Below are 24,759 nucleotides of genomic sequence, written 5' to 3' on the forward strand. Positions count from 1 at the left end.
AGTCATTAATTAATTTTTAAGCCACCAAGCTGAAATGCAATACCGAAGTCCGGGCTTCGTCGAAGATTACTTGACCAAAATTTCAACCAATTTGGTTGAAAAATGAGGGCGTGACAGTGCCGCCTCTACTTTCACGAAAAGCCGGATATGCCCTCATCAAAGACATTTATCAAAAAAATGAAAAAAACGTATGGGGATTTCATACCCAGGAACTCTCATGTCAAATTTCATAAAGATCGGTCCAGTAGTTTAGTCTGAATCGCTCTACACACACACACAGACACACACACACACGCACACACACACGCACATACACCACGACCCTCGTTTCGATTCCCCCTCGATGTTAAAATATTTAGTCAAAACTTGACTAAATATAAAAAGATCTTACAGTAATACATGTTCATGTTCATGTTACAGTGTTAGCTGCATGTGAATAAAACAAAAAAGCTTACCTCACGGCCCTCCTATACAAGTCTCACAAACTTGTATATATAATATACCACAGAAGAAAAAAAACGTAGCTTGCGCGCGCTCACCCAAATCCGCGCGAAGTGCCACATGATATTAGCCCCAGACAACACATAGGCGGATAATACATGTATGTCAATAGTATGAAACAAAACATGCCACAATATTCAAGACAGAAGAAAGGGTAAATGAGAGAATTAGAAAAAGTGTTTGCTCCCCAAGTATATAATTATGCCACTCTTTACACTCTGAAAAACATGTGCATGTTGCATTTAAAGAAACAGGAATGGCACAGTATGTAAGACGGCAGAAGACAACACAGTAAACAAAACATCCTAAATGTGCCACAATAAAAGAACACTAATTAATGAAAGAAAAACTTGACTAAATATAAAAAGACCAAGTTAATCCCCAAGTACATATATACACACACACACACACACACACACACCCACACACTATGTACATTTTGTATATATATGTATATATATGTTCTGCGCGAACTTAGAATCCGGTTTCATTCTAGAATGGACCGGGTCCAGGTTGGAATTCTAACCCTGCGCAAGTACAGGGGTGCCATTTTAGAATGAAACCATGCGTGAAGCATCGCGAGAGTGAATAAAGGGGGCCGTAATGTTTGTAGGTAAGACAGAGTTGTCTTCCCTTGAATTATCTCCACCTGCACCTTCCCTTTGATAAAATGGGGCTGATTTGTCTACCCCTGAAATCTTGCGATGTCATGTCATGGTCATGTCAAGAAAGTTGACACTCCTGAGTACGCAATAAACAAAGGCAGACCATAGCAAGGGGGACTACCAGGGCGGTAATGTTTGCAGGGCAGTTGTTTTTGTGATGAGAGCCGGTTGCGGCCGCTTGCAATGTCAGCGCTGTCTCCCTCTCGGAACTTGTCCGTTTTTTTGAAAAAAATTTTGACAGACAGACGGTCAGACCGACTAACCGACAGACAGACCAACAGAAGGACAGAGTGAGTTATAGAGCTGTTGTCACAGGTTTAAAAAAAAGTTGACATTAACAAAAACAGAAATCAACAACAACTTTTGTCTGGTTTTATAATATTATGGGAAAACATTGAAAGCAATTCATAGTAGTAGTAATACCACAACAAATACTCTCAAAGGGGAATTCCATGCCTAAAAGTTTGACAGTTTTTATTTAATCTATCAGAATCCCTACCTTCCAAACTGTGATATGCCCACGTTTCAAACTCCTACAACCCTGCATTACTACTACACAAAAAAACAAAGTTCCAAGAATTATATCCTGGTGCACATTTATTTGTAGAGGAAGTACCAATCATTCAAGAGAGTTCACTTGATTTACAAATGGATTGGAGGTCTGTCATTTCCAAGCAACTGAATTGTAGCTTAAAATCAGTGAATACCCTTTATTTCTGACCAAGCCTCATTGCAATGACAGTCAATTAATTTTTCTCTCCAAAATCACAACATTATACCATGTCATACTTTCAAATAACCTCTAATTGCCCTTGAAAAAAATACAGGCTCCTGACGTTCTCAGTGCCCAGTGACGGCAGAGATTGACGAATTGCAATTCAACCGTGTAGCAAGATGACACCACTTGAGCCAGAGGTCAACTAATGATTAGTAATGACATTCCAATTCACAGCATCTTGATTGACAAGCTTGATTTTCCGTAATAACTGTGGAAAGTCAGAATTTTCAAAAAATTTCCCTGAAAAGCATAAATACTCGAAGCTCAGCGTTCACAAATGAATCAAATGAAATCGATGATTAGATGCCACAAGACCTTATGTCGAAATACAAACGCCAGTTATGGGATGATATGTCATTTTGGAGAAAACAGAGACGATTTTCTACAGAAACTAGCCTCGCCTTTGCCGATTTTCGTGGGGCCCACAGCAGCCAATTGCTTTCGTTGTGGTCGGCGCTCATAACGAGGGGTTTGCTATGGCTGCGAGTCTTGTGGTCAAAGCAGCACCGTTCTTAAGAGGCGCATGCCTGATAGAACGTTAAAGCTAGTTAAAAAAAAAAAATTAAAAAAAAAAAAGCCTTTCCCTCGCTCAAACTATAGGCCCATTGCAGAAACTCAAGTTAACAACAGCATTTCTACTCGGCGCGCGCGGTATGAGAATCACGGGTCGTAACTCTCTGGAATTGGTCATCCGCCGCCATGTTGGATGCCTTGCACGATCTCTGACAGTGCTTGAGCGTTGGGTGGCGACTCGACAAAAGTGAAAATGACACGTTGTGTGGCCAAAAACTGCAGTCAGCAGGCACACTTTAGGATCCCTAAAGTTGTTTACCATCAGGGTGACAACTGGAAGGAAGTTACTGAGCGGAGAAGACGATTATAACTGGTTATTTTTTGCTGTGTGCAGTGCGCTAATCAACAATTGTCCATCGGTTGTGCCTTTAGAGTGAACACTGTGATAGGATGCTTTGAAAATTATACTTTGCAGTAGTTACCTGAGCTGCATTGTACCTCATTTGCCTGTCTTGAGAGCTTTATCTTGTGAATTTTGGTGCACTGTCTGCATGGTAATTTGAGATAAAGAATAAATAAATGAATATAATAATGTATTCTTGCTTTACTTTTTATGTTGTGCTGTTGTGTTAAAAAGGCAGATCCCCTTTGGACTCATGCATGCACAGTTTTCTTCATTTTGTCTGCATACACAGTGAAATACGCAAAAAGAACAAGAGTGCAATGAAGAAAACTAACAAAGACGGCATCCAATATGGCGGCGCGAAGAGAGTATGAGCGGAGTTGTGCCCCTTAGAGCTAAAGCTAGCCGATCCATTTGATAACGTCACGCCGAGTAAGAAGAATGAATTGGACCTATATATATAATATAGTCATATTATATATCGATACAAAGCTAAAGACTTTAACTTCACAATTCAGAAGACCAACTTCATGTATATGAATAAGATTAAAAGTTACAAGCGAGATCAGCAAAACACTGTCAGTCCGGAAATTTCCGTTCGTAGCGATCAGTGCTGAGTGTCTCTCAAAATCGTAATCACTTTCAGAACATCACAATCCCAATTCACGATGTCTTTGAGTAAAGTGTAAAAAACCCGACAAAAAAACCCAACCAACACACAAAAAACAAAAACAAACAGAAAATCCACATTTGTGGCTTTGGCTGTGTGATAGTCTAACTGAAATGACTATTCCAACTTGGACCCAAATTCCAACCTTGCGCACGGCCGATTCTAGAATGGACCAGCAACAAGGGTTTCATTCTAGAATGGCACCCCTGTACTTGCGCAGGGTTAGAATTCCAACCTGGACCCGGTCCATTCTAGAATGAAACCGGATTCTAAGTTCGCGCAGAACATATATACAACACTTTACAAAATGTATAAAAACAGCAGAGTATATATACATTTTCGTATTTTCATACAATTATTATAGGCATGCATTTCGTGGTGCGCATGTAAAATTTGTTTTGCGTTTATATAATTATATAATTCAAAATAATGTAAATAATGTCAGTAACATAATATAAAGAAAAAAGATCTCACGGCAATACATGTTCATGCAAATTGTTAGCTGCATGTGAATAAAACAAAAAGCCAACCTGGCGTAGTTCTTCAGTCGTCGATGCAGCTATCCATATCGGTACCCATCCATATCCCAGAACAGCACACCAAGATTAAATGCACTAGAGTCGAGTGCCTGTTCCAATTCCAAACCGTGCCTGCACTGTTGAGGCGCGTGAATTAACAAAACAAAACTGCTCCAAAGTCAAACACAAAAACATCCGCGCACTTATTCTCACTCTTATGACACAGTTTAGACTAAGTACTTACTGACGGCAACATCAGAATCACAGTCGGTCGTTGGTATAAACATTGAGCGTGGTTACAAAATGGTATACAATGCTCACGTTCTGCTTATTGGAAGTAGAAGAAAGAACGACCGGCCGGTACAGTCGACAGAAGAATTACTTCAAAATCAAACAAACCGATTCCCCGCGGACCTCTAGTTTGCACATACACAAAGCCTGAATATCAGAGTAACAATATACACAAGATGACGGTAATCCAACATTCAAGTCACGCAAACCAGTCCATTTCATACCAAGAAACACGTATTTTTTTCACACTGGCCCACACAACTGTACAGTTCCAGAGTACGTACAAGCCTTTGTGCGGCTAGCATTTCCGCGCGAAACGGGAAAGAGGTCACCGCGAGCGCAGGGTCGGCTATAATTGGCCTGCCTGCTCCAAGCTGCCTGCTGCTGAGATAGCAAAACTCGCCACAGCATTGAAATACAGTGCTCAACGAAGGGCACAAAACAATTCACAACTTTCAATAAAACTGTATCCAAAACACGTTTGCGTTGACAATATCCAAGCAGTTCACGTTGACTTTAAAACATTACAAGAACTCCATCAGCTCACTTGCTAACTTTGATACGTTACATAAAACATCCAAACTCTTCCATAAAAACCCTCAGATCGACTGATGCAGAACAGGTCAAGCAGTACTATTTATCGAAAACAAAACTAACATGGAACAGTTCATTTTACAGGTGAAAGGTCATCATATTGACCAACCAGCAACATTCTTACAAAAGGGTTGGGTGAAACTAACATTACAACCAATCAGTGACTGATCACGCACTTTGTGCATGCTTCATACATGGAACAGTCTATTCTACAAAAGAAGAACAAGGAACTAGCTGACGTTGAAAACTAGAAGCACGTGAATCACATGTATTCTATAGCCTACTACGCAGTTTGCAGCGCTCACACCAAAACCAGAACACAAAAAGAGAGCACGTGAGTCTCACGCGTAAAGGTAGTTAATAACGCTCCACAAAAAACAGGTCACAACAAGGTGCCATGATAAAGCACGGTTTTGTTCCTTTACACCGTAAAAGGGCTAGATCAAAACGTATTCACCAAAAAATAGGTGAACGCATGCCACATCGGCAAGCACAATCACACATACACACAAATACTGGTACCTCAATCGTGAAAGTGTATCTTCCTTTTGATTTTTTTAAAATTGTATTTTTTAAAATTTTGTTGTTTAAAAGGGGAGGCGATAATGTGTTAATTGTACAACTCTTGTAGCTTGACAGTTGCTAATATGTTTTATTCCAAGAAGAAGAATGGGACAGCAACAAATTAACGGTGCAGTGGTAACTGGTATCCTAATGTTGACATTTTGTTTAAACCAAAACAGTTAGACTTGAAAACCATTTCTTTTCATATATTTTTTGTGCTATTTTGCCCCTAAAAATAATTTTGGCAAAACCTTTTCCAGGAGACAGTTCTAGAAGGTTAAATATGCTATTATTTTGCATTTCACGTCACTCATTGTTTGGTCTTGCATGCTACAGAATGCTTTGGCATACAAATTATAATTATATCCTCTGCCTTTTTTTTTATAAAGGCAAGTTGGAGGTGCCCCAAGATGTCCAAGGCAGTGATCCGTCCATTGCTGTCCCTAAAACAGCTGTTGAGGAGCACATCGTGCTTGAGTAGCAATGTCAGCTTCCATCAACTTCGTGAAGTGACGCTTTCAGCCAGAGAAGTCACACCTATTACCATCAAACAAGGTTGTTGTTTTTAAACTTACAATTGAACCACCAAGTTAAGACATATAAGCTAACTGGTGCATAAGCCAGTCAACAAGCTTCTGAGTTACAAATACAAGTATCTGGGGTTTTCTTCCAAGGGCTCTATTCAGTTTCTTCATCATTCGGCATTGTCTTAAATTCAATCACATTAATTTTGCATTAAATTACATATTCTTACTCCAATTCACATATATGGTCAGGAATCTGTCAAGGTGTCCAAATGCAAAAATCCTGTTCTGGATACTTTTATCACTTTGTATTTTGTTCTGTTTTTAAATGACTACAATATAAACAATACAGTTATGAAGTATTCCTCATGCTTATTCTATCCATACCAAATTTATGTCTGTCAGTCGCCTGGATGCTGAGAAAATTGACTTTGTTCAAGAAAAAAAAGCACCTTTTTTGGCACACAAGGCGTTACGCGAAACGCATGGTACATTGTGTATTGAATAACCAAGTTACTGATAAGGGTATCGTCTCAATCTAATTTTTAATAGGTCCAGAAATGGATGGAGAAACATATGTTAGATTATTAAAAGTTTGATCTGAAAATAGGTTTTGGATTTTGAGCCTTCTTTTTTAGCTGGTCTGTATGTTACATTTGGTGTAAATAATCATGAAAAAAGGGAAACTATCTTAAAAAAATGTTTCTGGTCAAACTTACTTAAAAATCATTGCAGAGGAAGGTCATTAGGTAGGATGATTGTAATTTTAAAGATATTGAGCAAAAAAGTTGTGTTTGATGTAATTTAATGGTCCATCTAAGTTAAAAATATGCGTTTGGTGTAAATGAAATTTTACCTTCTTGCCCAAATAAGTTTTGTCACACAGTCTTTAAATAATGCCATAATACAAAAAAGTGTGTGTTTTCTTATACCTCAGACACCTGGTAGTTAAACTATGGTCACAGGATTCCTAGTGCTTGCACCTTTTGGCTTGAAGAGTGACTTAAATGAGGCATTCTGACAAGGGTGTAAATGTAACATGCATAGATACATACTGAGAATACTTGAAAATGACAATAAATTTGTTTTAGAGACAGAAGATAACTTATCAGTGCTTAAGAACAACCAGCAAGACCAAACCTTTGTTTCAACCTGAAAACAAGTACACTGAATGACAAAATTTACTTTAGAAGGACCACTGTTGGGGCATTTTGGTGTAAAGTAACATACATCACCTTGTTTTTTTTACTGAGACCATATGCAGCACATAATAATGCTAAAAACAATTAACACATAACAGTCTGTTCGGGGTTTATGAGCTAAATAAAAGAGAAATTACCCTTCAAATGGACCTGCAGATCTTCGGAGCCTTTACACCATCCTTTTGTGTAAAGATGTACACAACCATTAATTTAACCCTTTATTTTGACTTGACAGGTATCTTAGAACAAACAAGTTAGAAATACTGTTTAACTGAGGTGAGCATAGCCCATTAAATGTAAATTCGGTACCTTGTACTTGCTGTTTGGTGTAAAGTAATGTACAGTTCATGGGTAAAATGAACATTTGGTACAGTAGTGGAGTACCAACCTGACTATTCTATCGTGAAAAGGATTTATTATGATTTCTTGGTTGTAATTACTCACAAAACTGCAAACAAAAATAGTGTACAAATATTTAAAGAGGGTGATTTGATAATTTCTACACCGGTGACCGTGCTTTTGTCAAATTACGTAATAACCTGATGATTGAGGTTAAGGTTTCCAAAACAAATGACATGAACATTTACTGGAACCTTTTCTGCACTTCCATAGAGAATTCTATTGTTTTAAAAACAGTGTAAATAGGTAAATGTTGAACTGTATCCTTGATTCTGAGCTTTGGTGTAAAGTAACTAACGGATAAATGATTTTGCTTATATTGAGGCAGGAGCAACTTTTTTCAAGTGTTGCTTTACTACAGATCAACTCTACATTCAGCAATCAAGCCATTGGATGGTGAAACAGTTGCCTAAAGCTGAACGTAAGAAAATGACAGCACCGTAAAATTATGTTATGGTGTAAATGTAACATACAATCATGTGTGCTTTATCTGCAAATATTTGATAAACCGAACACTTGACTGGAAAATCAAATGCTGCAATTGAAGGACAGGAGTACCGAGATGTTTATTCATGTCCGTTTGTATGGCCATGTTGGGTTTGATGCGTGCATGCCTGGTTTTCTCCTGTAGATGGGTGTCGGCACAGAAGGTCTGCCCGCTGTCCTCAGCCAACATGCTCCGTCTTCATGGCAGCTCAAATTTTTTATCGAGGTTCTCTCCTCTAGATCCGCCGTGTTTCGCCTAGGGGCTTGCGCTGCCTAGTTGATAGGGTCACCTCGTAGAGGATGTGGTCATAGACCACGCACGGTCGGTCTTGGGATAGGGAAACGTTATGCTAGTCCGGAGGGATTACGCCACAATGGCCACCTCGCGAAGACCCAGGGTCCTAGACTAGGGAGGTCCAAGGGGGAGCACCGGGAGGGCTACCCCTCTACCCGCACCTCCAACACAATCCCTTCCCCTGGTAGCTTCATCCCCAAGGAGGAAACAGAGCTACCTGCAACACCCCGTTTATTCATGTAAATTTAAGGCAGGTCAAATGGAGACAGGGACATTACTCTTCATACACAAAGGGAAGCCACTGAGTTGTGTCGCCATTTTTTCCTGGCAGGCTGGGAATTCGAACACATCGAACAGGGAACGCAGAAGAAGAAGAACACGTCGAACATTCGAATGACGTAAATAGAACAAACGTCACATTTTTCAGGCAGCGTAAGTGAATGACGTCAGAAAATGACGACACCGCCAGAAATAAAAACAATGCGACACGCCTCCCAACCACGAGGTCAAAAACACGTGGGCATCTAATGAAATCGGTACAAAGCCGTTCTCTTTGCCAGTGACATCGTAATAATCACCAAAGCTAACATTGAAGCTCCGGTAGGAGGTAAGAGAGTGTCTCCCAACCCGTGATGCTCACAGCGAGATTGCATCAGAATACCACATGTTAAAACCGGTGTTTGAACTAGAATAACAGCCAGTAGTATTAAGAACAAGTGTCTTGTGTATGCAGCCCTCTTTCTACTGTACGCTGGCAGCAGATAATACAATAATTGAAGTCCTTCGAGGCATAAGGAGCCCATAAGGCGAAAAATTGCTTTAATTCCACCCTCAAAAAGTCCCAGCCTTCAAACCGTAACAAATAACAGTACGCACTATTAAGCAAAATTATAAACCAAGCCTTGATTATTAATTTTTATTATTACACTTGTATCAAACAAGTGACCTCCACCTTTTGATTGGCGTTTTTATTGCATTTGAATCGGACTTGTGGCCTTTCAAAGTTGCGGTGACCTTAGACTTTCAACAGAGGTCATATGTAACAGTGGTTTTTAAAAACATAATTTAGTTGGCTCATATATCTGAGACAAATGATCGGACAACAGCCCTTTACATTATCGTGACACATATTTTTCTTAGGCACACTGGACAGTAATAGTGCAAAGGGTGGGGTTAATCAAGGGAGTGAATCCCCCCTAAAAACACCACCAACCTGTCGTTTTTTTTGTTTTTTTTAATGCCGTTTTGATCGCTCTTGCGTTTACAACCCATCTCATCAAATCGTAATTTATTTCCAGGCTACCAGCAATAAAATACCTCAACATGAGGAACAAATTTAAAATAAACTCTGGCAAAAGACGTGACGTCACAAAGTTTGAGTATGCGCAACATTTTTGTTTACCAGTGCACTTCGTTACCTGCCCATTGCTGCTTTGGGTGATATTTTTTAAATGACTATTCCTATGCAGATGTTTGTGTAATTGGCCGTTTTCAAAACATACCCATTTTTCGATTTTTCGGTCCAAAATTCAAAACGGGCACAGTCTTCCGAGACTCATAGCTCCGAAACGAACCCACTACCCTATATTTTTTTTATGCTGAATGCATAGCAGACAGATCGAACTTAAAAAATAACCAACTTTTGGGAGAAACCAAATTATATTTAACGGGTCCAGTGAACTACCTTAAGGAGGTTTAAAAAAAGTCTAAAAATTGTAACACTTTTTAGACTCCTTGCCATATACCAATAGACAACGATTACGTTTGCAATGGTCGAAACACACTCTTAGACCTGCCTAAAGGGAGGTAACCAAAGCAAAAAGTTTTTTCTGTGCCGTCACTATGCAGCCAGGCTTATCTCCCATATAGGGTTGCATTGCAGCTTATTTACCGGTGTAACAGGCCATTTTGACACATAGTCAGTTTTGACCGGGAGGTCATTCTGGGCTAGCTGATTTTGACTGGGAGGTCATTCTGGGCTAGCCAATTTTGACCCCCCCCAGTCAAACTTCAAGAATAAGTACGTTAGGACCTTTTAAAACGAAATATATGTATATGTGCACAATATTTGTTGGAAAAATGATCTAAAAAAAAAATAAAAAGTTTAAAAAAAAGTTAAAAAAATAAAATGTTGACACCTCCTTTGAAACTTCAAGAATAAGTACACTAGGACCTTTTAAAACAAAATGTACAAATGCATCTATGCATCTCCACAAGTTTGGGGGGGGGGGGGGGGGCCAGAATGACCCCCCGTCAAAACTGACTAGGCCAGTCAGGTTTGACCTCCCCTTCAAACTTCAAGAATAAATACACTAGGACCTTTTAAAACAAAATTTACGCATATATGTATGCATCTATGCATCCCCACAAGTTTTTTTTTCGTGGGGCAGTCATTCTGGACCTCCCGTCAAAATCAGCTAGCCCAGAATGACCCCAAGCCAAAACTGACTAGGCCAGTCAGTTTTGACCTCCACTTCGAACTTCAAGAATAAGTACTTTAGGACCTTTAAAAACGAAATATATGTATATGTGCACACTATTTGTTCGATAAATGATTTTTGTAAAAATCGGAATTTTTTTTCGAAAATAAACTTATTTAAAAAATTTTTTTTTAAAGTGTCGATGCTTCCCTTCAAATTTCAAGCTGTTTTGGGAAGCTGTCTCTAGTCAGCTGTTTTGTCGGGTCAAAAGTGCCATCGTCTTGAAAGAGGTTTGACTTCTCCAACAGTCCAAAGAAAAGAACCAAACAAGCCGCCCAAAACACACAGTCTTCAACATACAAAAAGTTCAGTTCTATGCGAATAGATAGTAGCACTTCAGGAGTAATCGATGACTTTCTCGTAGGTGGACACCCCCTGCATTTGTCAATTCCCTTCAAGGTGGTTTTGACATACCAAGAGTCTCTATATGGGTGCTGTTCGCCACATTCCAAATGAAGAATGCGAATTGTGTTGAGGTACTGTTTCACTGACGCTGGTTTGATGCGCCTCGCAAGGAACGCAGCATACTGTGCCACAGTTTGCTCTGATGCTGGCACCGGAAGAATGTTCATAGAGTCACAGAACTGTAGGTAGGAATTTAAGTGAGTCTGGTAAGTCTTTTTGGTACTGTCTGCAAAGTTCAGGGCGCAATAACCTGCCACCTCTCTCTTAGGTTCCGCACCCAGACACCTGCAACCAAGAAAGGCAAGCGTCGCACTTGACATATGATCTTCCCAAAAGATTGCGGGTCTGCGTCCGTGGTGGTACCATGATAACAAGTCCACTAATTGGTCCAACTTCCCTTCGTGGAGGCGTGATATACTGTCAGCCATAATATTAACTGATCCTGCCACATGCACCGCAGAAATATTACAATTTGTCTTAGCACATTCCCACGCCATTTTTCGTAACAGACGTAAGTGTTCGTCGATCGTCCTTTGTTTATGACACCTTTAGCAACAGTACTATCAGTGTGGAAAACCACGCTTTTTCCTGCCCACAAGTGCGACCAGCGTTCAACTTCTTTCACGACTGCAATGATTTCCTTGAAATTTATGTGCAGGTTTTTTGCTGCGGGAATGTCATTTTCAAAACAAGTATAAACCCAGTCACTTTGGTAAAAGGCTCCTGCTGCTGTATTGCACGCATCGACATACACATGCTGCGTAGCATGTTGATAAAAATACACGGTACCATTGAACACTGTAAGAAAAGACAACCACCATTGCAAGTCTTCATGAAAGGCTTTTGTAAGTCTAGTTTTGTGCTTTTGCTGCTTTTGATGTGCTTTCTCTCCATCCTTGTCCAGTCCTAAATACCATCGCCTCACCTTCAGTTTAAAAACAATTTATCGTTCCTCTAAACTGACACTTTAAAAGTGTCGACGCTTCCCTTCAAATTTCAAGAATAAGTACACTAGGTCCTTTTAAAACGAAATGTACCCATATATGTATTCATCTATGCGTCCCCACAAGTTTGGGGGGGGGCAGTCATTCTGGGCTAGTCAAAATCAGAATGACCCCCCGGTCAAAACTGACTAGGCCAGTCAGGTTTGACCTCCACTTCAAACTTCAAGAATAAGTACTTTAGGACCTCATAAAACAAAATATATGTATATGTGCACACTATTTGTTTAATAAATGATTTTTGACTCACATGCGAAGCAAAAGTGAGTCTATGTACTCACCCGAGTCGTCCGTCCATCCGTCCGTCCGTCCGGAAAACTTTAACGTTGGATATTTCTTGGACACTATTCAGTCTATCAGTACCAAATTTGGCAAGATGGTGTATGATGACAAGGCCCCAAAAAACATATATAGCATCTTGACCTTGCTTCAAGGTCAAGGTCGCAGGGGCCATAAATGTTGTCTAAAAAACAGCTATTTTTCACATCTTTCACATTTTCTCTGAAGTTTTTGAGATTGAATACCTCACCTATATATGATATATAGGGCAAAGTAAGCCCCATCTTTTGATACCAGTTTGGTTTACCTTGCTTCAAGGTCAAGGTCACAGGAGCTCTTCAAAGTTGGATTGTATACATATTTTGAAGTGACCTTGACCCTGAACTATGGAAGATAACTGTTTCAAACTTAAAAATTATGTGGGGCACATGTTATGCTTTCATCATGAGACACATTTGGACACATATGATCAAGGTCAAGGTCTTTTTGACCCTTATGAAATGTGACCAAAATAAGGTAGTGAACCACTAAAAGTGACAATATCTCATGGTAGAAAGAGCCAATAAGCACCATTGTACTTCCTATGTCTTGAATTAACAGCTTTGTGTTGCATGACCTTGGATGACCTTGACCTTGGGTCAAGGTCACATATATTTTGGTAGGAAAAATGTGTAAAGCAGTTCTTAGTGTATGATGTCATTGCTAGGTTTAGTTATTTGACCTTGACCCTGAAGGTCAAGGTCATGTAAAGGTCAAGGTCAAGCATGTGAGTCGTATGGGCTTTGCCCTTCTTGTTTTTTTTAATCGAAAAACAACTTTAAAAAAAAAAAAAAAAGTTTCGACGCTTCCCTTCAAACTTCAAGAATAAGTACACTAGGACCTTTTAAAACGAAATGTACGCATATATGTATGCATCTATGCATCCCCACAAGTTTTTTGGGGGGGCAGTCATTCTGGGCTAGCCTAGAATGACCTCCCGTCAAAATCAGCTAGCCCAGAATGACCCCCAGTCAAAACTGGCCTTTGACCTCCCCTTCAAACTTCAAGAATAAGTACTCTAGGACCTTTTAAAACAAAATATATGTATATGTGCACACTATTTGTTGCAAAAATGATTTTTTTTTTAAATCGAGGAAAATAATCGAAAAAAAAACTTATTTAAAAAAAAAAAATCGACGCTTCCCTTCATACTTCAAGAATAAATACACTAGGACCTTTTAAAACGAAATGTACGCATATATGTATGCATCTATGCATCCCCACAAGTTTTTTGGGGGGGCAGTCATTCTGCCGTCAAAATCAGCTAGCCCAGAATGACCCCCCCGTCAAAACTGACTAGGCCAGTCAGTTTTGACCTCCCCTTCAAACTTCAAGAATAAATACTTTAGGACCTTTTAAAACGAAATGTATGTATATGTGCAGACTATTTGTTGGATAAATGATTTTTTTTAAAATCGGGAATAAAAAATTCGAAAAAAACTTACTTTAAAAAGAATTTATATATAAAAAAAAAAGTTTCGACACTTCCCTTCTAACTTCAAGAATAAATACACTAGGACCTTTTAAAACGAAATGATTTTGATGGGAGGCTAGCCCAGAATGACTGCCCCCCCCCCCCAAACTTGTGGGGATGCATAGATGCATACATATATGCGTACATTTCGTTTTAAAAGGACCTAGTGTACTTATTCTTGAAGTTTGAAGGGAAGCGTCGAAACTTTTTATTTTTTTATTTTTTTAAAGTAAGTTTATTTTTTATTTTTTTTCGATTTACAAAAAAATCATTTATCCAACAAATAGTGTGCACATATACATATATTTAGTTTTAAAAAGTCCTAAAGTACTTATTCTTGAAGTTTGAAGGGGAGGTCAAAACTGACTGGTCTAGTCAGTTTTGACGGGGGGGTCATTCTGGGCTAGCTGATTTTGACGGGAGGTCATTCTGGGCTAGCCCAGAATGACTGCCCCCCCCCTCCCCTCCCCCCCCCAAATGGGATGCATAGATGCATACATATATGCGTACATTTCGTTTTAAAAGGACCTAGTGTACTTATTCTTGAAGTTTGAAGGGAAGCGTCGAAACATTTATATAATTTTTTTTTTAAGTAATTTTTTTCCGATTTAAAAAAAATCATTTATCCAACAAATAGTGTGCACATATACATATATTTCGTTTTAAAAGGTCCTAAAGTACTTATTCTTGAAGTTTGAAGGGGAGGTCAAAACTGACTGGCCTAGTCAGTTTTGACGAGGAGTCATTCTGGGCTAGCTGATTTTGACGGGAGGTCTTTCTAGGCTAGCCCAGAATGACTGCCCCTCCCCCCCCCCTCCCGAAACTTGTGGGGATGCATAGATGCATACATATATGCGTACATTTCGTTTCAAAAGGACCTAGTTTACTTATTCTTGAAGTTTAAAGGGAAGCGTCGAAACTTTTATTTTATTTTTTTTAAAGTAAGTTTATTTTCGATCTTTTTTTCGATTTAGAAAAAGCCCCATTTATCCAACAAATAGTGTGCACATATACATATATTTCATTTTTAAAGGTCCTAAATTACTTATTGTTGAAGTTTGAAGTGGAGATCAAAACTGGCTGATTTTGACGGGACGTCATTCTGGGCTAGCCCAGAATGACTGCCCCCCCCCTCCCCCTAATCTTATGGGGATGCAGAGATGCATACATATATGCGTACATTTTGTTTTAAAAGGACCTTGTGTACTTATTCTTGAAGTTTGAAGGGAAGCGTCGAAAAAAAAAAGAAAAAAAATTTTAAGTAAATTTTTTCGGATTTTTTTTCGATTTAAAAAAAAATCATTTATCCAACAAATAGTGTGCACATATACATTTGTCATGATTTTCACGAGTTTTCATTCACAAACACCTGGTAAATAAATCTCATGTTCCCCATGCAATAACTCGAGGTGGTGAATGGGTTTGAGCTTTCATATGAAACGTGGATTGTCAAAGTAAAAGCCAATCAGGCTGATTGTTTGATGTGTGGAACCATCGTGGCTTTGGATTTGTGTTTCCGAGGACAACGATTGTAAGCATTCACTCTCAAAGACCCAATCAATGTTGATAATTACCGCGGCGACTCATGGTCAATTTGCAACTTATCTCTGTAATCGCAAGATCCACAACGAAAAGTCATAATAAACGTTTAAAAGAAAAGAAATATGCTCAACACTTACTGAATTCACAGGTATGATCGCAGCTCTATACATTTTCAGACTGGAAGAAAAGCTTGAACTTAGCTACCTTTGACGTCACATACAAGTTTGACATGTTATTTCGTGCTACTCTGACGATGCTTTGTGGCCCGGAGTTGGATTCTAAAAGTTCGTCTCCTTGTGGGTTATTGTTCATTTTGTTGCACAACCAAAATGATGACAAAAACGATGTTTGGTAGCTTGTCAGACCAGCACTTTGTTGTTGGTCCTCGGGGAGCATATCGCCTTTTGTCTCATATTTATCAACCGCGGCCTTCGGCCTTGGTCGATAAAGATGAAACAAAAGACGATAATTATGGTCCCCTTGGACCAACAAAAAAGCTGGTCTGTCAACAAGCCACCAAACATCTTATAATATTTTGTTTTAAAAGGTTCTTAAGTACATATTCTTGAAGTTTGAAGGGGAGGTCAAAACTGACTGGCCTTGTCAGTATTTTGAAGGGGGGTCATTCTGGGCTAGCTGATTTTGACCCCCCCCCCCCCCCCCCCTAACCTGGGGAGATGCATAGATGCAAACATACATGCGTATGTTTTGTTTTGAGAGGTCCTAGTGTACTTATTCTTGAAATTGGAAGGGAAGTGTGGAAACTTTCTCTTTTTTTTTTAAAATTTTTTTTCTTCTTGTAATATTCTTTTTCTAACAGATATTGTCCACATTTACATTTATTTCGGTTAAGAAAGTTAAAGTACTTATTAAATTACATATTCTTACTCCGAATCACATACTAGCATTGACGCAGTCGATAAGCTAAGGTGTCTGAAACGCTATCCCGTCTATAGTCTAAGGGAAGCAACCCATGCCAAAAAAGTAGCAGGATTGCCACCCGGGATTACCTCCCGTAGTGTGCATTACGTCACGAATACCGCGTACACCCCAAATACAATCATTCGACTCCTTTCAGCCAGAGAGATAAGGTCGTTTTTTGCGCTATGCTCCGAGGCCGTTTCGTTTTGTCAGCCTGACACCCACCGGCCTCGGCCTCCCGTCTTCTCCTAGCTGTTTCCAGTTGGTGAGATTGTTCCTTATTTTATTTTGACATTGTATTTGATTCTGCTGGAAATTGCTTACGTCCTCTGGACTCAGAAGTTTCTTCAGCGGTTTCTAGTTGCGTTGGTCGCCATTTTGGTGGCCATTTTTTGCTAGCACGTGGTGTTTCTACTGAGTTGGTTTTCGTCCGTGCTCGGACGGTGAGCTTACTCGGTAGGAAGTTAGTTTTAGATGCCTTGTAGGTATCTTTTTCTTGCTAGTAAATATTTTTTCTGCTGAATTTCTTGTCCGCTCTGGACTTCGATTTTACAGTAGTTGTTTTGTTGGCCTCCAGTTGGAGCCATTTTTCGCTAGCACGCTGTGTTTCTACTGAGTAGTTTTTCGTCCGTGCCCGGTCGCTTTACTATCTTGGTAGGCTGTTAGTTTTAGCTGCTTTAGCGGCTACTGCGCTAGTGCTAAGTTTATTTTCTACTAGGATTCTTCATCCGTTCTGGACTTAGAATTCTACAGTAGTTGTATTTGGCGGCCGCCTTTTGGTAGTCGTCCTTTATCCTAGCATGTTGTGCTATCGAGATGTTTACGTCCTTTCTAGGAATGTAAACTACCTTGGTAGGCTGTTATTTAGCTTCTTACGAAGCTATTATTATTTTGCTAGTTGATTATTCTGCTGATTTTTAGGTCCGTTCCGGACTTAGTTAAATTTTCAGTAGTCTTTGTTTACCTCTTGTCAGCTTCCGTTTTCGGCAGCTGCACTTCCGGTTAGACTGGTATGTTTGGGTCCGTGCTCGGACTTTGAACATTTTGCCAGTAGCATGTTTTTGTAGCTACTTTTGTGGCTTGTTTGCTAGTGCTAGTTCCGGTTCTGCTGAAGCTTACGTCCTCGAGACTTGTTACTTTTCAGTAGATTACTTTCTCACGTCGCCGGCAGGGCGTTTAGTGAGAAAAGACGGGGGGGGGGGGGGGGGGGGGGGGGGGCTTCCTCGTCTTATGCCAATAGCCCCATGGTACATGTTTCTGATCCTAAGACTAATTCGGTCTTTTCTGTGCCTTTTTCGGCACCGGAAGAGACTCCGTCTGTCTCTCAGACGTCAGTTTCGGCCGCTTGTGCGGCCGTTTCTCCCCCTTTGTTGACACCAGAGCCTAGCGCTCTGGTGGCTAGTCTTATTGCTTCTTTGCTTACAGAGATCCGTACTTCTGGGGGCGGGCGTCCCTTGCTTGGTGGCTTCGAGGGTGACGACGGCAGCTTTGGATTCCGGACGTTTTTTACCCGGGTCCTTGTCGCTCACTTGCGTTTCCGGAGCGTCGGCCCAGTCTACTGGCGCTCGTGTTGTCTCTGGATTCCACTCGCTGGGACAAGCTTCTCTTCGTGGCCGGCCTCGGTGGCTTCCGCTTGCGGGAGTGCACCTGAGCGTGTCCCTTCGGGGACGCGGCCAGTACAAGGTATGTGCTCGCAGCAGCCGTCTTCGGCAGCTGCACTTCCGGTTCCCGGAAGTAGTGGTTCACTGGTTGCGGACAGACCATGGTCCCCTCCGGTTCGAGCTGCGCTTTACGTCAGCAGTCGTCCGCGACAGCTGCTTCCAGTTTCGGCCGGAAGTAAGAGGTTCACCGGCTAGTGCACAGGCTGCTGTCACGTCCGGTTCGAGCTTCGACTTACGTCAGCAGTCGTCCGCGACAGCTGCTTCCAGCTCCGGCCGGAAGTAAGAGGTTCACCGGCTAGTGCACAGGCTACTGTCACGTCCGGTTCGAGCTTTGACTTACGTCAGCAGTCGTCCGCGACAGCTGCTTCCGGCTCCGGCCGGAAGTAAGAGGTTCACTGGCTAGTGCACAGGCTACTGTCACGTCCGGTTCGAGCTTCGACTTACGTCAGCAGTCGTCCGCGACAGCTGCTTCCGGCTCCGGCCGGAAGTAAGAGGTTCACTGGCTAGTGCACAGGCTACTGTCACGTCCGGTTCGAGCTTCGACTTACGTCAGCAGTCGTCCGCGACAGCTGCTTCCGGCTCCACCCGGAAGTAAGAGGTTCACCGGCTAGTGCACAGACTACTGTCACGTCCGGTTCGAGCCTTGCCCTACGGCAGCAGTCGCCCGCGACAGCTGTTCTTCCGGTTCCGGCCGGAAGTGTAGGTTCACTGGTTAGTGCACAGGCTACTGTCACGTCCGGTTCGAGCCTTGCCTTTCGTCGGCAGTCGTACGTGACAGCTGCGCTTCCGGTTCACGGAAGTAGTGCCTCGTTGGAAAGCGGACAGTCAATGATTCCATCCGACTTGAGCTGCGCTATACGTAAGCAGTCGTCCGCGACGGCTTCTCTCCCGGCTCCGGCGGGAAATGTTAGTTCATCGGCGTGTGGGCAGCCCATGGCCCTTTCCGGTTTAAGCTTTGCCCTTGGCTCAGCAGCTGTTTCCGGCAGCTGCGCTTCCGGCCTTGGCAGTAAGTGTAGGTCAAGCGGGTAGTGCACAGGTTACTGTCACTTCCGGTTCTGGCCTACGGCCTACCTTTGGGTTCCGAGCTTCAGCTCGCAGGTGGCTCAGCACCAGCTTTGATTAGCGCTGCTGTTGACTCTGCACTTCCGGCTTTTCCCGGATTTTCCGGTTCAGTTCCCGCTGCTTCCGTTTGGTCGCCGGCGATTTTTGGACAGGGCTTGCCCTATGGGCATACAGGCTTCGTGCCTTTGTTGGGACAGCAGCATCCACACACTGCGGTGGTGTCCGCTAGCTCCTCTCGACCACTGCCTTCGGTTTTCGATGCCGCTCAGCTTCCTCTCAGTCAGGATATGAGTGCCATTGATTGCCAACAGGGCGGACTTCCGGCTTCAGGCCTCCCCTCTCAGCGTCACTTGTTGGGCTCCTTTGGATTTGATCCATCCCCTTCTGTTGTCGCTTCGGACTCCAGGTCCGTTGACGATGAGCAGACGCTCTCGGGGGCTCCGGCCAGCTTCAGAGTTGCGCTCGAAGCTGCCACGGAAGTCACGTCTCGCTATTTTCCGGAAGGAGCTTCGTCTTCGGCCACGCCTTTGGTGTTCGGTCCGTAGGCGATGGTGGATTTCCGGTTGGCAAAAGAGGAAACAGCTACTTCCGGTTTGAGGAATCACCTTCAGTAGCTTTTCAACGTTCTCGCCTCTTCGCCAAACCCCTCCTTCAGGCAGCGGGTTGCCTACGGGCTCAGCTACGTTGCTGGTCCCTCATGGTTCAGCTCCAGAGCTGGCATCTGATTACCTTGCCGCTCCTGCGCAGGCTTCCTCCTTCGTGCCCTTAGCGGCTCAGAGGAAGTTGCCTTGGCCAAGGTCGTCTTGGGACCTTCTGTCGTCCTTTGCCCTTCCGCGTGCGCCGTTACCGGTCACGCCGGAACTCCTTGCGTTTCTTACGAAGCCGTTGAGGAAGGATTCGGTTCTGCCGCTCTATGAGCAGACTCTCCTATCCTCTGGAGAAGCGGGTCGGCAGCTTTTGAAACTCAGTTTCATCCCCGAGACTCTTCTGTGGGCGCGTTCACGCGCTCTGACAGATTCCTTGGCGCCCTTTACGCTTAGTAAAGAGCAGGACGCGGAGGACGTGTCCGCACTCCTCTCCACTTGGTGGACGGTCTCTCTTCTGCAACCTGGCCTCTCATGCCACATAGCAGGAGATTGAGACCAACAGAGAACAGCAGTTCTCTTCTTTTGAGCTTCGAATCTGAAGCAGCAAAGGAAGGCCGCGCCTAAGCAGGCTATACCTAGGCGGACTCAGCCCAAGCGGCCTAAGTCCTCAGCTCAGGTTTAACCGGAGAGATTTTTTTTTCTTTCACAGCCGTCATAGGTACGCTGGGTTTTGGAACAACAGCTGGCCTTAGGGCTTCCGGGTTTTTTGGCTGGCGCAACAACCATTTCATCCGTTGGCGGTGGTGGTTGTCGCTTTCCTTATGCTTGTGGCTTCGGACTTCGACTTTCTTTCCTTTTCCCAGCATACGGGGGCTGAGACAGGTCGATTTCTGTGTGAGTGGGGTTTCCGTCTTTGGGCTTCCCCGTTTTCTCTTCTTTGCCACAAGCTTCTGGACTTGGTCCTGGTTTGTCTTTCGCCGAGTCTGACTCTGTCTTTCTCTAGCGATTAGAGGCGTTCTGGTGTTTCGTCCAAACTCTAGGTTCACTTGAGTTGGCCTCGGAAGTAACATCCAGATTTTCCTGAGGGAGCATTGCCTTGGCAATGCATGTTTGAGGAGTCATTCTTGTGGCTTGTCACCTTTCTCAGGTTTCTTCGGCTACTCCTCTCCTTTTGGCAGAGGTCTAGGGCCGGCCTACGGGCATCAAGGCTCAGCCTTAGCCCGTGATATAGTCTCCTGCCTGTCGTTTTGCGATTTTGGCATTTTTGGTGCTTGTGACTTCGGATTTCGTCTCTTCCTCTTCTCCCTCATGCTAGCATGAGGTGAGGCGGGACGATTTCTGCTGGGCTGGTTTTCCGGTCAAGGCCACCCTTTTTTGGTCACTCGCACCTATGACTATTACGTTTTTTCCCCTGAGAACTCTTGTCTCAGGAATCTTTGGCTGGTTGGCTTCACGGTTTTCCGTTTATTCCTTCCAGCCTTGTTTTTTCTGTTTTGGGTTTTGGATTACATTCATTTCCTACAAGCAGTCTGCTCTGCGAACACTTTGGCTTTTGTCATCTTGTTTGTGGTCACCGGTCACATCAGGCTTGGCCACTGAGGTTTCCTCTTTTCCGGTGCTCACGCACTACCAGAGGTCGCTTCTTCCTCATTTTCCTCTCGCTGCTTTCGCAGGGACTGGTGTAGGACGACCGGTGACCGTCTCCCTTGGAGATTTGCTCATTGAGTTGGACTCTGGTACTCAGTACTCAGTGGTCCCTCTCTTTACCTTTTTCAGAGATGGGTCACGCTTCAGAAGCTGACTGTTATCTCTAAGGCCTTTTGGGCCTCACTCCATCCCAAAGTTTCTTACTTTGGCATGTTTGCCTTTTGGTCTCCGCGAGGGTTGGTCCTTTTCAGGGCTGAGCGGACAACCTTAAGCACGGATTTTCCAGGCCATTAGCATTTCCTTCCAAGAAGGGGGGGGGGGGGGGGGGCAGCTTGTCTTCCCCTCTACTCGGCTCGGGTTTTGCAAGGCTTGGGTCCTTTTCTGGACTGTTTTTCGGTTCAGGAGATTGGAAGAAGTGCTGGGTACAGCTTACTGGCTCTCTGATGTTGTCTTTTGCATTTCTTGCCTGAGAGATATCACGACTGTCATTCAGGATGGTTCTTGGCCCGTTTTTTCTGTCGTTTGGCAGTGGGCCAGTTCCTGGCAAGGGTTTTTAGAGTGAGTTAGAGCTTTCTTTCTCACGGGATCCTTTCCTGACCTTTGGCGGTGGCCAGTGTTTTGGCAAGGAATTTTCCTTCCCTCTGCCGTGCTCCTTGGCCTTTCGGTTAAGGAGGTTGGATGAGGTCCTGCGCACAGTGTTCTGGCGCTCGGATTTTACCCTTTTTTAGATTCTTAAGGGAGACATTGCTGCCTCCTGTCAGGATGGGTCTCGGTCCATTCCTTCCCTGGCGGCAGCTGGTTTTATGTCTCTTCAGAACTTAAGAGTGAGTTTGAACTTTTCTGATCTTACCCACCACCTTGTTGGAGTTATCTGCTAGTATGTGATTCGGAGTAAGAATATGTAATTTAATCTAAAATTTTTATTTAAATTTAGGTTTAATTAATATACTTACCCGAATCACATAGGTAATTCCCTCCCACCTACCCCGCTTTTAGTTTCTATGTATTCTAGAAGTCGAATGATTGTATTTGGGGTGTACGCGGTATTCGTGACGTAATGCACACTACGGGAGGTAATCCCGGGTGGCAATCCTGCTACTTTTTTGGCTTGGGTTGCTTCCCTTAGACTATAGACGGGATAGCGTTTCAGACACCTTAGCTTATCAACTGCGTCAATGCTAGTATGTGATTCGGGTAAGTATATTAATTAAACCTAAATTTAAATAAAAATTTTAGATTCTTGAAGTTTGAAGGGGGGGGGGGGGGGTCAAAACTGACTGGCCTAGTCAGTTTTGACCGGGGGGTCATTCTGGGCTAGCTGATTTTGACGGGAGCTAGCCCAGAATGACACCCCACCCCCCCCTCAAACCTTAGATATATGTAGTTATATACATATATGCATAAATATTGTTTCTAAAGGTCTTAATGTACTCATTCTTGAAGTTTGCAGGGGAGGTCAAAACTGACTAGCCCAGAATGACCTCCCGGTCAAAATAGGCTAGCCTAGAATGACCGGGAGACCTCCCGGTCAAACTGGGCTGCTTCAAAATAGGCTGCTACACCGGCTTCCTGTTGTCATTCTGACTTCGAGCACCAATGTGGCAAGACATCGGGACACTTCACTCTTGCATGTACAGACTTCTGTCATTGGGACAACCCAGCTTGTGAATGAGTACCTGTCAACCTCTCATACTTCGTTTTAGGTGAGAGCTTTCCAATTCCTCGTTCGTTTTTTCTGTAACTTTGCTTCTGCATTCAACTCAGGAAATTGTTGCAAATTTCTACATTTTTGGGGTGTTTGTTAAATTTTCAAGTCGGCATGGCCGACAACGAGAAGAAACATAAACCTTGTAAGAGGCAGGTAGTGCCTAAGGAGACTACCCCCTCTAAGAGCAAGAGCAAGCGTACAACTACTATCAAGGTAGATGACTTAGAGAATAATATCTCTTTCACAGTTCCCACAGACCCGAGGGGTCTCGTTTCCCCCAAGCCGGTAACCGCCCCCATTAAGGAGCATGATGTAGTTGTTTCTTTTATCATTGACTACCTAAGAGCAGAGATGAATTAGCTGATTAGTCAGCAGCTAGAAGCTCGCGCCAGCTTGGCGCCCCTCCCCCATTCCATGGGAGGAACAAAATCACTTGCTTCAGTCAGAGGCTTCACGCCTCCCTCCGCCACCATCACGTCCCAGGAAGATGCTTCCGGCTGGGACAGAAATGAACCCTGGTCTTCCGGTGCCATTCTGCACGGTAGGGGAGCTCAGCTAGAGCTCAACCAGATCTTGGGCTTCCGCCCTTCCGGTGGTGTTTCACAGCCACTGCATCAGGGTGCTTTAGTTTCGATGTCCGTCGACATGTTTTTCAACTCCCTCGCTCTGACTTCCGGGCAGAGCAATACAACAGCTAACCACCCACTTCCGCCCTACGGGCAAGTGAGGAAGGTAGCTAGGCTATCTCACTCTTTTCAGGCCAAACTTCTTAGCTAAGAATCAGAAGCCAGGACAACCATCTCCGGTGGTCAAAGTTCTTCCTCTCTCTAGGATTCTCGCCCCAGGCGACCCAGACTTATGTAACTATCCATTTAGATCCCAAAGCTCCTACCTGGGATCGTATAAGATCTCAAAAACAAAAGCTACTCTTCTTGTCTTTGAACATCAAGAGAGATAAGGACATATCAAAGTTAACTCTCACAAGATGGGTTGCTACCCTCATAAGGCAGTCATATGAGTGGTGGCAAAAACAAGAGGGGGGGGGGGGGCAGTCAGTTCTTCCCCTATACTCCACGAGAGTACATGAGTCCAGAGCCTGGGCATCGTCCTTGGCCGTCTTACGATCAGGCCGCCTGAATGACGTCATGAATACGGCTTACTGGAGGTCGGACAATGTCTTCATAAATTTCTACCTAAGAGACGTCGCCTGCACACGACAGGACGGAACATGTTCCCTACCCGCCTTAGTCGCGCCAGGGCAAGTTCTTCCCAGGACATAAGTAAGTCCCCACCTCCTTCATTAGCAATCTGCTATATGGCCAAGAATCTGTCATGGCGTCGAAAGAAGAAAAGAGCCCGCTTGAATTATTTGGCAGGCTCCTGCTTCTAATAAACTTTTTTTGCAAAGAACATTTTTGTGTTGGATGAAAGAGGATGAATGGACGAACGTTTTGGTATAACATGGTGGCAAATTTATGCCGTAAGCAATGAATAACAGACTTCTGATTCCAACCTTACCTAGTCATTCTGGAGAGAAAAGCGTTACGCGA

The 24,759-nt window shown here is 43.1% G+C and overlaps 1 protein-coding gene across 6 annotated transcripts in view; it reads left to right on the forward strand.

Annotated features, from left to right (window-relative positions):
* LOC138983689 (acyl-coenzyme A thioesterase 10, mitochondrial-like) overlaps positions 1-24,759 on the forward strand; it is a 150,205-nt gene that overhangs the window by 8,147 nt on the left and 117,299 nt on the right. For 5 of the 6 annotated variants that reach the window (XM_070356979.1, XM_070356978.1, XM_070356981.1 and 2 more), the window contains exon 2: positions 5,887-6,052. In XM_070356979.1, the coding sequence (XP_070213080.1) occupies positions 5,908-6,052 (145 nt within the window). In that variant the 5' untranslated portion in view covers positions 5,887-5,907. Of the gene's footprint in view, positions 1-5,886; positions 6,053-24,759 lie in introns of those variants that run through there. The other variant, XM_070356982.1, reaches the window with a different exon arrangement.

Source organism: Littorina saxatilis, linkage group LG13 (genome assembly GCF_037325665.1).
Source record: "Littorina saxatilis isolate snail1 linkage group LG13, US_GU_Lsax_2.0, whole genome shotgun sequence".
Classification (NCBI taxonomy): domain Eukaryota; kingdom Metazoa; phylum Mollusca; class Gastropoda; order Littorinimorpha; family Littorinidae; genus Littorina; species Littorina saxatilis.